The 15919-nt window shown below is 38.2% G+C and overlaps 1 protein-coding gene and 1 long non-coding RNA gene across 3 annotated transcripts in view; one reads left to right on the forward strand and one right to left on the reverse strand.

The window, feature by feature from the left end:
- The window catches only part of LOC103692000 (uncharacterized), a 49136-nt gene extending 44170 nt beyond the window's left edge, over nucleotides 1–4966 (reverse strand). The window contains exons 1-2 of the long non-coding RNA XR_595520.4: nucleotides 4716–4966; nucleotides 2289–2328 (exon numbers count right to left, since the gene is read on the reverse strand). This is a non-coding gene — a long non-coding RNA (uncharacterized LOC103692000). The remainder of the gene's footprint in view (nucleotides 1–2288; nucleotides 2329–4715) is intronic.
- A 157-nt stretch (nucleotides 4967–5123) lies between these two features.
- Tnfsf18 (TNF superfamily member 18) overlaps nucleotides 5124–15919 on the forward strand; it is a 73884-nt gene continuing 63088 nt past the window's right edge. The window contains exons 1-3 of one of the 2 annotated variants that reach the window (NM_001398596.1): nucleotides 5187–5368; nucleotides 10568–10601; nucleotides 13088–14942. In NM_001398596.1, coding sequence (NP_001385525.1) covers nucleotides 5234–5368; nucleotides 10568–10601; nucleotides 13088–13440 — 522 coding nt within the window. In that variant the 5' untranslated portion in view covers nucleotides 5187–5233 and the 3' untranslated portion in view covers nucleotides 13441–14942. Of the gene's footprint in view, nucleotides 5369–10567; nucleotides 10602–13087; nucleotides 14943–15919 lie in introns of those variants that run through there. The other variant, XM_039091401.2, reaches the window with a different exon arrangement.

The following is a 15919-nucleotide window of genomic DNA, read 5'->3' on the forward strand; positions in this document are numbered from 1 at the left end:
CAGAGAGGAACATGCTACTGTATGCATAGGTAATCATCAAACTGGATAGAGAGATAGTTTGGCTTGAACTCTGGATGCTTGGCCAATTATCACTTGAAATTGAATTACTTAGTACCTCTGAGGAAGTTACATAAGAAAGAAATGTGTCATTACAGACTATATTTTTAATACAATTTGGGGAGGCTTACATTTAGAAGACTCAGTGATGACTGAACAATGATTTCTGAAATTAAGAGAATCTTAACTTATTTCCCACCTTTCTCTATTTCCAAGAAAAATGCTTAGAATCATTGGAGTGCTCTACATAGAAGCACAAGTACACATATTAAGTACATTTGTGAATTACATTCTACATAAATATAGTATAATGCTCAAAAAATTCACTAATATAAATGGTAGCTAATTGGCTAATCTTCCTCATGTCTCAGCCCAAATATTCCCTCTTTTATAGAACACCTCAGTAGATATTGAGTACTCAGTTCAGATGTACAGTGCTCCTGATATTGACCTCATATATGTGTTTCTGTTCCCAGTGCCAGGAAGAAGAAAACAGTATGAAATTTGTAGTAATTGGCCTTCATCTATTAGCACCAAAGCATCCAACATTGTATTAGCACAGAGAAGGTATAAAGTAGTATTCCTAATGCAATCCTAAATGAATAAGGACAGTGGCATTTTCTATTGTATGCAGGAGTCATTGCATAGAGAAGTACCCAAGCCTTTCTTATTAATTTAACTTTCCAGTTCAACACCATAAATAAATAAATAAATAAATAAATAAATAAATAAATAAATAAATAAATAAACCAACCAACCAACCAACCAACCATGAATTGCAGGGTGTGGATTGAAAATAACCAGCAATGGTAGTGGATAACCAGGAGAGAGAATGTTTTTATAGAAACACGACTCAGGGTGGAGTGTTGTTCACTGAACAAACACTTCTCTACTTCTACCCTGGACCTGTTATGCTGTCATTGGAAGTGTGAACTTGTAAGATTTTCCTCAGTGAAGAGATAAACATTAGGTTAAGAAAAACTTCCCCAAACTCCTTTCCAGAGATGATCAAGGAATGCCAGGAGAGCTGGGTAAAATAATTAATCTCTTTTACTTCAACTAGATTGGCAGATGAAATGCATAATTTTCTGTATTTGCCCAAATCTCTGATAATGGGCAAAATATGTTTAACAGAAATGGAGGTTTACTACATCATCTAAGGTAGTGTTTTATGGTTTCAAATAGCTGGTATCGTGCCATATTGCAAAATGGGAAGAGCTATTTTAAGTATAAATTATGAGAAGGAAGCATTCCCTCTCATTAAAGGATGTTTAAAAAGTGCTTCTCCCACGGTCAGGATATTTACATGATGACTGACATAATGAATTCAGGGCTCCAAGTACAGAGTCAGGAACGTGCAACCTCACACATTCATTCTAAAAGATTCATAGTAGAGCAGATGGCTAAAGATATAAAGACTTCCATGGAAATTGGACAGTGGAACTGTTACTTAACAATTGTACTTGTGATAATAAAACACACACAAATAGCAAAAGTTTCCGTGAAAAGACGAAACAAAGGAAGACAATGTAGAGCATAGAGACAACTCTCTACATTAAGAGAGTAAAACAGTTTGATCTTATCCAGCTGTGAATCCTGCAATTAAATGGCTTGCCAGAGAAGGTGTGCCTTCCTAGTGCAATAGTGGCGTGAGAGCTGTCATGGAAACCAACCACTTTCTCATTGGATTTGAAGAGGCAACTCATGCATTGATTCTTTTAGTCTCATCAAGAGTTCATGGTAGGGGATGTCATAGGCCCAACTGGATACCTGATACTATTGTTTTGCTAAAGGATCCTACTGTCTAACTGCCTTCTAAACACTCATGTTAATACTTACAGATGAGTGCTATGGAGTTACAACCTCCATCAGAAAAGCTTCATTCTATAGCAGACAGCAGTTAATGTAGGAACTCACAACTGGCCAAAATGCCAAGAGTAAGTGATGACAGAATCCACATGGGACAGCTGCACTATGAGTTCATCTGGTTCAACAGATGAAGATTCCATTCCTCTACTTACATGAGCTAATGAACTATCCTTCCGAGTGTCAGCTTGATCATTTGTATAGAGGACCATGCAATGAAGAATTGCTTAATGTTCAAATGTAGTGATTATTCATGGAGTGGATGTCTAATATGGTTTAGTGTTACCTAATCCATAACTGAATTACAACTACTTATTTATACAATTAATTCATTCTCAATTTAAGACAGTAATGAATATAGTTACGTGATTTGATTGAGCGTGTCTCAGATCCCTTTCTTTCAACCTGAAAAAAAAAAACACATGGAAAGATTTTTAAAAAGTTTTTCTTAACATTTTCATTAATTTAATTTCTAACATTTACAGATGTCTCAACACAGTTCTTAGGTTTTATTATTCTGCCAGGACAACCATTCCAAACCTACCTTTTCAATGGTTTCAACTTACTATCTTATATGTAATATCCACATGGGTACAGATCTCCCTGTGTGTGATTTTAATGCTGTTAGGGTGGCAGGTTCTTTGGTAACTGTGATTTAAACATTCTCCCAAATCTCCATGCAAGATGGTGTATATTGGAGGGTTTGAGGGGATAAAAAGGAAGGAATATATTACATAATTATATCTCAAAAGAGAAAAAAAACAAATTAGATTTGATGGTTGGGTTTTAAGATTGTTTAAATTTTCATTTATGGATACCTAAGCCAAAAGAGTCCTAAATTAAGGCAAATAATTGGATTTGGTATTCATTTGCCTTTGTTGAATTCTGAGATGCCACAAAATTTTTTTTCTGGTTTATGTGAACAAGGCTCCAGTTATGACTCAAAACTTGAGAATGACAAAATCCTTCCCTAGTGGCTTCTGTGCTGACTTGAACTTTCATCATTTCTGAGTCCCGCTTAGTGGAAAGAAGCCCTGGAATGTACATTCTTCTCGAGATAATCGTGTCAATTTTCCTTTGATCCTGTCATAAAGCTAAAATAAGAATACACCCAAGCCTGATCTTATCTGAAGGTGGACGTGGATTTTTACTTGGACCAGTTCCTCATGAGAATGCACCTCTACTGAGGTGAGTAAGCAGAAGTTCCGTCTAACATTTGATTTGGACAGGAGACAAGAAAGGGGTAGATGGGATGAGCAAGGAAGAGAGCTCTGCCTCTCGGTGATGGCTTTTAAACTCTCTGTGTGAAACAGAGTGAAGAGTTACAGCAAAAGTGTTCTTCCTCAAGAAAGTCCATGTCTTGTTCACCCCTATGTAGTGGTATTTAGTCCACAGTCATTAAAATATCTGATATATTGAGGAATCATCTCTGTATTACTATCTTCCTCAATAGTAGCTTATTTTTAAGATACAATGGGGTCAAGCTGAAAATTTGACAACTCAGTAGGAAATACTACACAAAATAGTGTGAAACCAAGACAGATTTGGCTTTGTTACAAAATGCTATGTTCTCCAGACTGCTATTTCCATTTCATCAGCTGCTAGCGGTTTGAGGAACCCCCAGCCTCTAGCAGCCTTAGCTTCTGTTTTCAAAGGATGCTAAATCTGTTCTTTTTTTCTGCTTAAAAAAAAGAACTTGCTTTTCTTTTAGATTCTGTTTAGATTAAAGCAACAGTGTCTCCAAAAATACTTTCATTTAAACTAACTCCAGTTGAGATATTCTCTATGAAAAAATAATAAGGAATATTCATTCTTTTCTAGGATTTTATCATTGAGTTAATCTGAACACTTGAAAAGAGGGCAGGGATGAGCTATACTAACCCTTATGAAATGTTTTACATAAGCTAAACTTTGTACATTTTTTTTTATCTTTGCAAAGGTATGATGAAGTCTAAATGCAGCCTCAGAGAAATTCACTAATGTGCCATACAGAAAGTTAGGGCTGAGCTACACTGGGCAATGCTGTCTAGATTAAAAGTCCACGAGGTTTCTAGCAAATGATTCTAGCATTCTATAAGACAGGTAATATTTTTGTTTTAACTGATGAGTAGGCTTATGTATAGAGAACAAGGGATTTCTTCACTTTTGTGCTTAATTTGTATTTTGATAGCAGGAGGGAAAGTTTATATTTTTGGGTGGAGGACAGAGTATAAGCTGAGATTAGGAACAAGGTACCTAAAATGCCTTTTAAATGATAGGCCATCTAAAAGGAAATAACCTTTAAAGGATAGCTTTATTTCTACTCAATGGCAGAATGGAAATCTGGTTCCAACATGGTACAAGTGTGAGAAAATTGACCATTGTGTTATTTACTAACATTTGCTAAATTCTAGTAACGTACTTGCAGGGTATTTTTTAGATTTGTTTTATATGTCTAAGTGTTTTGCCCACGTATATGTATGCGCATCATCTGTGTGCCTGTCCCCTCGAAGGTCAGTAGATGGAGTTGGACTCTCTGGCACTGGAGAAATAGATGGTTGCTAGACACCACATTGCTGCTGGGAATTCAACTTAGATCCTTTCCAAGAGTAACACATGCTCTTACTGGCCAAGCCATCCATCTCTCCAGCCCCTAGTTGCAGGTTTTTGTTTTCAAAACTACTTCAGAATAAACACATTTTGTAACTGACAATACTTTTTGTGTGTGATTATAGCTTTGACTTGATGTCTTAAAACCTCTACCAAGGTGCAATTAACAAACAAAACGTGTGTATCTATAAACTGGTACCTACGTGAAGAGTACAGTGTGATGGCATCATGAGAACCACGTTGTTTAAACCGTGCTTCCTTACTCTTCAGCTCCTCACCTCGCTCTCTTACCCAGCCATTACATCTGCAGCATGACAAAACTTAGTGTTAAATTTTGTTTTGCCTAATAAGACTTTTTTTTTCACTTGGAAATAATTTGGAATGCACAGTGTCTTACGGCAGCTGAGGCTGGCTGTGCATGCACACAGGACTTCCTCTTGCTTTAGGAAAGACTTTTTCCTTTTGAACTTCCCTTGTAGTGGCTTTTGTCCCCCTCCCCCCCCATCCCGTGTTTCTGTTGGCTCTAAGCCTTCTCATTCCTTTGTTGTTTGGCCTGGTGCCATGATGACTAGGACTGCTTAGCAGTGTTCCAAAGGAAAGCTCCACCCTCCCACACACCCACGGCTAATTACTATAAAACATGACATTGCATCGTTCATCCATCACTTGTGCCTATCTGCTTTGCACGCTCTCATCCCTCCAGAGAATGAGTTCTAACCTCATGGAGGAAATGCCTTTGAGCGAGTCAAGTCCTCGAGGGACAGAGAGGCTCAGGAAGCCATGGCTCTTCTGCATAGTTGCTCTGTTGCTGATGCTGTTCTGTACCTTGGGTACACTGATCTATACTTCACTCAAGGTAAGATGGTAATAGAGCCTTCAGCTGCTAATTATATCATATAAAGGTTGTTCATTTGCTAGTCTGATTATTATCATTGGTACTCAGCATTGCTAGAGGTAGTGGGGAAGGAAGACATTTGACAGCACAAATAGTGTAAACAATTTAAACCTTGTAATGACATGACTCTTCAAATGTGTTTTCACTCATCTAAATGTTTTAAGAGGAGACCTGAAACATGGTGCTTGTCTTAGGTAATGCACAAAACAATAGTGGGAGACAGAATAAAGTGACAGGAAACAAGTACACGTTGAACAGGGGCATGGTGCCAAACTAGAAAAAAGGAGTAGCTGGGTTCCAGTTCTAGATTAACCTCCCCATAACCAGCTGTGCAAATTTGAGAAGGTTGGATCGTTGTTCTGATTTGAGTTTTTAGGTCTGCAACATGGTGATAAGGGAATGGATCTATTTAGTTAATGCCCTGATAGCAGTAATTACAGTGCTCAGTAATTTACCTAGGAGTAGGAGTAGGATAAACCATATAGTTGTAGTTTAGGTAGTTAGGACAATGACTTTGGGCTGGGGTGACCAGGGAAGGCTTCATGGAGGAAGAAGGAGCACATGTGTCTTTGGGAAGCCCCTGATGGTTATTAGGAATTTCCCATTGAACTCTGGTGTAAATTGTGGGTCTAGACAGGATCTGAACTGGGAATGTATATCAGTTAGGTTCTTTCTAGAAGTCTTTTCTTTTACAGGACATCCAGGGCTACCCAGAGAAAACAAAAGAACAAAAAACCAAAACAAACAGACAAAAAAAAAAGCATTGACCAGAAAGACCAGAAAGGAATTATAAAACTTGATACAATTCAAGACTTGGGCTATTTCTGGGTGTATTAAAAGATACTAAATCTTGGGCAGAATAAAATGATGTATACTGGTGTAAGAAAGGGTTGTGATGTGAGCCCAGGAACATTTTTCTAAGAAGACCAACCAGTGATGGTCTCAAAGGTATGCTTCTGCATTGGCAAGATATTGAGAAAAGAAGCAGGAGGAATTAATGCTCTGTTGATTCAAGGTTAGTTAGTATGGTACTGGCTAAAGGCTTACATAGGAGCCCATTATTTTGTAGTCTGTAACTGTACAAATGGATAGAAGGCAACGGGAATTCTAACCCCAGCCCCACCCTTCCAAAGAATGAACCAAGACACAAACTTTCTGAAGCAATGAATGTTGAGCAGACTATCAGATTTCTCAAGTGTTTAAAGGAGGAAAGGTGAGAGTGCATTAATTTCACACTGGAAATGCTCTTTCCTCCTGCAAACTTCCTCGAGTCTTATTTGTCAGGTGGCTTTGAGCATCAGTGAAGTCTAGGTGCCACTGACTCCTGTTTGTGATCAGCGGCCAACGGAAGTGCCTTTCTAAGAGGCATCACTTCCCACAAATCAAACCTACTTAATTCGTGATTTCTGAAATTTTGATTCCAGATTATCCTCTCAAAAGAACACACCCCTTTCAATGAAGGGTTCCTCTTCTAAACATAACTAAGAGTTTATCCCAAATTTAGGGAAGTATAAAGTTTTGGAGTCTTTTTTCCTGTCAGGATGCTTGGCAGCACAGTTACTATGGAAACAACATTGGCCTTAAGGATTAGCTTCAGTATACATGCTCCTTATTAGCTACAAGTAAAGGTCTTGAGCAAAGAGATCTGAGTGGCTGGCAGGTGGTAAGTCATTATGTGGTGGTCGCTTCCACCTTTCATACTTAGGAACTTAGAAGTTTTATTTTTTCCTTCTACTCCAGTTGTTTTTATTTTTTGTTTTTTTTGTTTGTTTGTTTTTTGTTTTTTGGTGCAAATCTCCATTTATAAAAAGCTCTTCTTCTAAAAAAAATCCCCATTTAAAAAAAAAAAAACCTCTTATGTTTAAAAGTAAGATATGAAGCTTGGTTTCTTTCAGAAGTCATCTTGGGAGAATTTTTTCTCTCTCTCTCTCTTCAAGGAGACATCTAGTTAATAGACTAGACTTGAGCTCAAGGAGGTTGGCCAATCCCTTCATGAAAGTAGTTCACAAAAGTCTGTGAAGAATCCAAAGAGTCAGGAAAGTCCCTTTCTTCAGTGATGAATGGTGGAATCCCAGAAGAGAAAATGGAATTTGTACAACTGTACTTGCAAACAGACAGATTAAGATTTCGTTCCCAAACATATGCAGTTAGGGTTAGCCTGGCCTTTGTTTTGGTCATTCTGAGACAAACCAAGTCGATATAGTCTTAAGCCAAAGTGAGGTTAGAAGAGCAACTGATCCTTCTAAATAAAAGCAAAACTGGAGTACACTGAAAGTTTTGTTTGTAGTCTTTTGTAACATCATCAGATTTATAAATAGAAACTGCCCCAGTGAGTCGTGGAGGTGAGGGAGAGTTTTGAATAAGTCTGGTTGGGGATGCCAGCCTCTCTTATCAGCCATATGACCCTGGGCTTGTTGCTTCATCTCCGTGCTCTCATTTCCTCATCTGCAGAAGGAACATGTAATTCTTACAGAGTTGCCTTAGGGAATAATGAGGCGGTAATGTGCCTGACAGGCCTGACTCATGCTAGGTTCTAGATGACTGTGGTTAATATTCATACCATTATTACGTATAAGGTTTACAATGGATACAAACCAACAAGGTCATTTAAAATATGCATGGTTTGTCTGACCTCCCTTCCTCAGTAAAAGACCTCATCTCTCAATCAAACTGATAATTTTCCATTTCCATTTTCACCTAGGGCAACAGTTACAGATGAACTCAGTGGGGTTTTCTAACCCTAAATAGATATTAAAGCAGCTCCCAATGGGCTTTCTGGATGTTTGTCACTGTCAGTTCATTCATCTATAGATTTAGATTTTCTGGGTACTCCTTACACATGGTGATAGCTGGAACAAAATTCGTGACATTTACATTTTGGTGGCTACTTAATTGCTTCATGGGTGATCATGTCATTCTAGTTAGGTTACAAACTTTCTGGGAGATAACAAGTGTACATTAAATTGTCTCACTTGCTTATAATGCTAGTATAATGTTAAGACTATAGGTAATTAAGTTGTTTAATTTTTTTATTATCAAAATAGCTGGTATTTACTGAGAAGCTTCAGGTGGCACTTCTGGAGAAGCCCTCTCCACAAATCAGCATAGTAAAGCAAAACAACAGGTTTAGTGACCCCTGCTTTTACTCCCTGGTTAATAGATAAGGAAATTGGAGCTCTGGGAGTCCCTGCATAAGCCTGTCAGTCTTTGTGCTGAATTGACTTTGGACATCATCTTTAAGAAAACCCAAAATGTGGATGAAATAGTAACAAGAGTACAATGATTTCAGGAAATTCAGTGCCTTTTAGTTTTTAGATTCCTGGCTTCTCCCCTTTTCTATTGCACCTTCTTATCTGTACAAAATGCTCTTATTATAACCTCCAGCAGATGTATACTAAATAGTATCTCATGTCTGTGTATAATACCATGTACACAGGACAGACACACAGGATAGAAATTCACAACTCTGAAAGTCTAATACAGATTTTCCAGTCTAAGTTTATTTTGCTTCAGTTAAGTTGTTGTGTATAATATATTGACATTTGATGCAAACATAATAAAATAACTGAAATACTGTTTCTGTGATGCTTACCCTCCCTACCTCTTAGTCATATTCAAAACCCTAGTGATTTGATAATATTTGTTTTATTTTCTTAATTTTTAGCTTAACATTTTACAATACAGTAACTTGAGGTTTATATTCTAATTTATCTTGATTTATGATTTTGAGTATACCAATTGAAAATTACCTTCTTGGACTTGATGTTCACATATAATGTCATGTCTGAGAGCAACCAATCTTGGCACCATATATCTTCCTTCCTACTTGATATCTAATAAGCACCACAAATCGATACCTTCAAAAGTTGGGATGGTTCCCCTCTTACTTTATTTCTTTTGTCTTGCCATTTATCTTAATTTTTTCAATGACCGCAGTCGCAAATCTTGGAGTTATCTTCCTTTTTTCCCATTGCCTCATGCCAGTATTCACGTCAGAAACTCCAGTTACTTCTTGCTTCCTTTCAGAGATAGCCTGGATTGACCTAAAAGCCACAGTTCTGTTACAGCCTTTTAAGTGCTATTGTGACAGTCATGTGTCACTCTATTAGACCAGTTGGCTTCTTTTCCCTCTGCCAGCACCTCGGTCAGAGACACTGTGCTTTCCGGTTTGTAGATTCCAGTCCATGCCTAACCGACTTCATTGATTTTGCCTTCCATTCTCTTTGTTTTTTTCCTAGCATAATACCTGGACAAATCCTTTAAAAGGAACATATATCAGTCTCCATGTTTAAAAAAAGTCTTTTGAGCACTTTGCTCCCAGAGAACCAATGCATTTTGAGTACCAAAAACTTTGATGTTTGTACCTTATTTTTATCCTGAAGCATTAACAGCATTTAAGTGATTGCATTTGTAAATTAGCCATTATTAATGTCACCTTTCAGCATGTAAGATGAGGCATGTTGCAGACATTTTGAAACACTTGTTTCTGATTCTGAAGACACCCTAGATATTATACATGGCATGGGGTTTTCTAAACATTAAATATTTCTAGAGCCAATACTGTTGTTTTTAAGTAAAGGGAAACAAGCAACAGATCATCTTAGGAAATGATAGGGATATGGAGACTGCTGCTTGTAGGAAACTAGAGAGGAAGAACACAGCTTCCACACTTGCCTTGTGTGTCAAAGGTGGAGGAACAGAATGAGACACCAAAGTCCTGGGTGAAAGATCCCTCTCCCCCGCCAAAAGATCTGCTGCCTTTCTTCTCATTATCAGATCTAGCATTCGATGACACCATTTTAAAAATTAAAATAATGCTGATCACCACTCTCTCCATGCTTTCCTTTGTCTCTGTGTACAGCTAAACTCGTGTGTCTAACATGCCTCTGGTCATGCATCCATACTCACTTGCTTCCTCCTGTCTTCCTAAAACTCAACTGTCAAATGTAAAGGACAGAGCCAGTCATTTGTAGAGGGAAACAAAGAAGTGAGCCAAGTATACAAGAGTCTGCATTTGTGTGTTGGGGAGGGAGTATTTTGGGGGAGGAGTTGGGGGGGGTTGGAAAGTAATTTGCTTCAGAAACTGTAAGCTCTGGATAATCAGTCAAGCAAGTAGCAATGGTACCATCATTCTGACCAGTTCTTCTTTTCCTTTTACAGCCAACTGCCAAAGAGCCCTGCATGGTTAAGTTTGGTGAGTAACCCATCTTCCATGGTTCCCCTTCATTTCCCATAGATTCGGATGCAAGAAGGCAACTGCCAGTGCCCTCAGAAAGCCCGTGCATCCTTTTGTTCGCTTTCCGTTCTGTTTACTACAGTCATTCATCCCACACTTGCCATCTGCCCAGGGAGACCTGAGGCTCCAGGGCTGAGCCCGATTGACAAGCCCACACTTGGTGACACTCTTGGTAGGCACAGACATCCCACTAAAAACCTTGGGGATCTGCACACAGCAGTCAGCTTTTAGTTCGGTGGTTTATTAAGGATATTTTTCAGACGCCTACCACCGTTCGTCAAAGCGTTTCTCATATTCCACTCATGTCTAACGTCTAGTAGGGCATCTGGAACCTTTACTGCTGTGAGTAAGTGCACAGAAGAGAAGGAAGAAGCACTTCCTCTTTGCTTCTGAGTCACTTTTCGTGACAGTCACCTGATATTCGCTCAGAAAACATGGAAAATAGTGCTGCTGACTGTTTCAGTTTTATTTCTGTTGCTTTAATAAGACACCCTGACGAAAAGCAACTTCTGGAGAAAAAGGATTTATTTTAATTCACAAGTGCAGATTACCGCCCCTCACTGTGGAGAAATCATAGCTGCAGTGGTTTGAAGGATTTAGTCAGTCAAGTGCAGAGGGCAGTGGAGCACACGTGCTTATCGCTTTCCTTCGTATGTTCAGTTCCTTTTCCTCGACTTCCTTACAGCTCAGGACATCTTGCCCAGGGAAGGGCGCCAACCATAGTGGGCTGGATTTTCTCATATCTAAAAGCTTAATTAAGAAAATACTCTCTATAAGACAAACTCAAATAGACAGTTCTTGCTTAGACTCTCAGGTAATTGTAGATTGTGTCAATTTGACAAGCAAGCCAACCATCCCACTGAGTCTCAGAGTATTTCTTAGAACACATCCAAAATATCAAGAGTATACCTATTTTTATTGTTCGTATGGCCAAACAAACGCATTTTCACTTGACAGGAGACAAATTTTTTCAATTCAGTTTTTCAATCTTCCATCTTTTGCTGCAATTTTTTCAAGATACTTTGGTGCCCTGAGGTTAGGACAGTCTTTGAATGTGTCCCTCTCTTATTTTGTGCTTTGTTTTTCTAGTGAAAGGAAAAGGATATATAATGTGTTTGAAATTTCTCTTTGATGTGATAAAAATGATGCTAAGGTGTTCTTTTAAAAAATTCCCATAACTGAATTAAATAGAAAAAAAATTAACTTGCTCCTGGAGACCCACCCGCTGCATGCCCCGGAGGAGAAGTGCAGGGTTCACTGGAGATGCAGCGAGTCTTTGCTTTGGCTCTATTGCTCATTCCTCCATTCTCTTCCAGCATCTACCTCTGAGTCTTATCCTAGTTATTCATGTAAATGAGAATCTAAGTCAGTCTTACCTCTCTTAGGCTATGCCCTCCATAAAGTTATGGAGAATTGGAGAAAAGTTTAGATAAGTACTTTGAATCAGTAAAAGCACCTGTTGAGGAGCCCTGAAGTTACATAGTTATACAAAACCACTAAGATTTGGGAAATATTTCAATGTAATACATGGGAAAAGACATTACTAAATTTGTGTATATCCTACTTCCCATGTGGCAAAATTAGGCCAGGGATAGTTATATTCAGTTAGATACACATATATTAATTAATTTGTACCAGTAAATATTTGGAAGTAAGCTAGATAATGCTATATGAAGTTGAAGTAGCACGGAGAACCATATTTTAGATACAAAGCATCAAATTCAGATATACAGAACTGTCAATCAATTTAGAGGTGTTTACTGATGCTGAGCTGGGAGGAGCACTTGAATTCAGAAATTTGAGCCCAGACTGAGCAATACAGCAAGACTCCCATATGAAAATAAAAGAAAAGTTTGTTGACTACACACAATTCTAAGAATTCATTTAGGTGATGCGAGTACAGCAATTGAAAAAGAAATGGAGAAAATGTATTATCAAAGACATCATACGTCAAGTGGATGTAAGGCAGTAGAAAAATGGCCAAATTAATTTAGAACATGTTTCTTGCTAACACTTTATGTGAAGAAAATTAAGGCAATATAGAGTTGGTACTCAGAGGAAAGCAGTGCTGAGTGTAGATTGATTAGGGAATATGTCATTGGTAAAGCACCACAGAGTAAATAGTATTCATATAAGAAAGAGATCGGGGTGCATAGATTATAAGCCGTCCTTATACTAGTCTTGTTATATGATTCGCCTCTCCCTTCCACTCTCTTCTTCATTCATATTACCTGAGAAGAGTTACAGAACCATTAGGATCTTCAGCTTTTGGAAAACAGAAAGATGGTTTATTCTCACAATAGATTTAAAATATGGTCTGGGAAAAGTAGTATAGACCAGGTAAAGAATCTACCTGAAGGCAGTAAAGAATGAAGTACAATCAGATAGAGGATGAAATAATAATATAAACATGATTTTTCTTCTTCCTTTTCAATTTCTTATAGAACTATTATCCTCAAAATGGCAAATGACAGCTCCTGAACCTCACTGTGTGAATATGACATCTGATGGGATGCTGGAGATACTTCAGAATGGCGTGTATTTAATCTATGGCCAAGTGATTCCTGTTGATAAGGAATACATAAAAGACAATGCCCCCTTTGTAGTACAGATAGTTAAAAAAAACCATGCCCTACAAACTCTAACAAACGATTTTAAAATCTTACCTATAGGAGGGATTTATGAACTGAATGCTGGAGATACCATATATTTGGAGTTCAACTCTGAAGACCATATTCAGAAAAGTAATACATACTGGGGGATCATTTTAATGCCAGATCTCTCATTCATCTCCTAGAGATTGGGTTTGGTCTTCTCATCTTCTTCAGTGTATCCAGAGATGCTGGTGGGTGGGCTGGAGGGGGTTGATTGCTAGCAATGTACACAGTTTGTGAGGGCTTACAAATCAACACAGAGCCTCTTGGCATATAAAAGTTTAACCCTCATATCTGTCTGAAGAGGACTCAGCAAATGAGCCGCATCCCTAATGTTGGGTCTGCAAGTGCACTTGCACAATCTATGATAAATGGAATATGGGCAGCAGAAGACAGAAACCCTTCCAAAGACTGTTTGCCCAACCTTGATCCTTGGGTAGAATGAAGTCCTGTTTCTGTGGAAGTCTTTCTTGGCTTGCAAAAAGGGTGTAGGGGCAGTAGCTTGGCCTTTTTTTCCATCATAATTTCCTTGAGTTGTTTTACCTTAATCCCTTCAAACTCACACCATCTGAGAGCCTCCTAATTAAAAGTTGTCAGAATGGTGGGGTGGCCAAGACATGCCAACAACACCTTTCTTTAGAGGTGGTGTTCTTAAAGGACAGAGAACATTACAAAGCCTATAGGGACAGAGGTCAAGATGGCATGAAATGGAATTGATCTGGGAAATTTTTTTTATTTTGTTATTCTCAGGATGCAGGTTCATTTTGAACTTTCCCCTATGCCTTCGTTGCTCTTGTGTGTATGTGTGTATAAATGCTGAAAACAGTAAAATGAGAGTTTGCACCAGTACTCACTAGATTCAACACCAGAAGTGGGTACTTCTCTGGCTGTCTTACACAACGATAGCAAATTTTTGGTTGGTGTTCCTTAACTTGCAATTATAACTGTTTTCTTGCACCACACAATAATGCTATGATGTTAGTCGGGTAGATATTTTTGGGAAAATAATTGCACAGTGAGAACATGGATAGATGAATCCTAAGACTCTTACCTCAACTCACAACTCACAATGAATTAAGTGAGTGGTGTTCTTCATTATGCCATTCGCATGGTCTCTGCTTTGAAACTGGTGTTTCTACCATCACAAGATAAATCTCTAAAATGGAATAAGTTCAACTCTGAAGTGGACGCATCGACTTTACTCCAAGGTGGCCAGAATGAAGCTACAAGAAAGCCATTCTTTTACCAGCAGACATTTTCCTCTTCTTGCCCAGAGTAAGAAGATCCAGGATACTGTTGGAGGAGTCCATCGCACTCCGGCATGCTGACTTTTGAAAACAATAATGAACATTTGTGTTCAGAGTTTGGACTCTGTTAAATTTAGCCAGCTTGTGAGTTCTTGTTGAAAAGTATTTTTAAAAATTTACAATATTTATAGGTATTTGTGAAAAGCTATATAGTGATATTTTATATAAAACTAATTTAAAAATATTTTTATTACATGTAACAAAAATACTTATGATAGGCTATTCTATTTCTTCTTTTTTTTAAATGAGTACTTGCTGAATTGCCATAGTGTACAAAGACTCTTGTGTCTGCATATCTTCTCAGGAAATTAAAATTATATCATATGTATTTATGAAAACCTCTTAGTGTTGATATTCATTGTGTTGTAAGCACCACTGTTTGTGTAGGCTACCACTACTCTATAGGAACCAATTGTTTAATTTTTAGGAATTGTGTAGTCTGAGAGTTTTTATATCAATCCAGAACATGTCTTTCGGAAAACTGGTTCACTAGGACGGACGCCATTCTTTGTAAAAGCGCTCGCTCTCTCTCTCTCTCTCTCTCTCTCTCTCTCTCTCTCTCTCTCTCCCTCCCTCCCTCCCTCCCTCCCTCCCTCTCTCTCTCTCTCTCTCTCTCTCTCTCTCTCTCTCTCTCTGTGTGTGTGTTATGTTCTATTTGTTTGTATGGAATATGTGTAATTGTTTAGGTGAAAACATGTATGTGCTGTGAGAGAGCCTGTGCAAGTGCGTATGTGCTTGTGGGTGGGGCACTGAGTGTCTTCCTTAGTGTCTTTTTCCCTTAATCATTGAGACATCATGATTCATCTATTTGGCTTGGCTGGCCCACCATTTGGCTGTAGGGATTTAGCTATTGCTGCTTTACCTCACCACCCACAGTTCTCAGATTACAGATGTGTGCTGCTACACCTAGATATCACATGGATTTGGGAGATTTGAACTCAGGTCTTATGCTTACATAGCAGGCATGTTATCCACCGAGTTATTTCTGTGGAACTTAATGATGTCATTCTGATGTCCCTGTCTCATTCTTAGGACAATCAAGGCAGGCACAATGACAAAATGGTATTGCCACATTCCCAGCAAAGGCCCAACAGAATTGAGATTTTTTTTCTAATACCAGTAGAGGTTTCTGTAGTCCAGGCAGTGGGATAGCTAACAATATATAGCATCTGGATTTCTTCCTATGTTACCATTTCAGCCTTTACTTTCAATGTATGCTCAGTTCCTTTTCTCTATTTTAAAACTACAATAAAATAATGTATTTATAATTGTACTGCAATTGATTTGTCTTTGGGTCATAGTCAAGTTAGTGATT

The sequence above is a fragment of the Rattus norvegicus genome, chromosome 13, assembly GCF_036323735.1.
Source record: "Rattus norvegicus strain BN/NHsdMcwi chromosome 13, GRCr8, whole genome shotgun sequence".
Taxonomy (NCBI): Eukaryota; Metazoa; Chordata; class Mammalia; order Rodentia; family Muridae; genus Rattus; species Rattus norvegicus.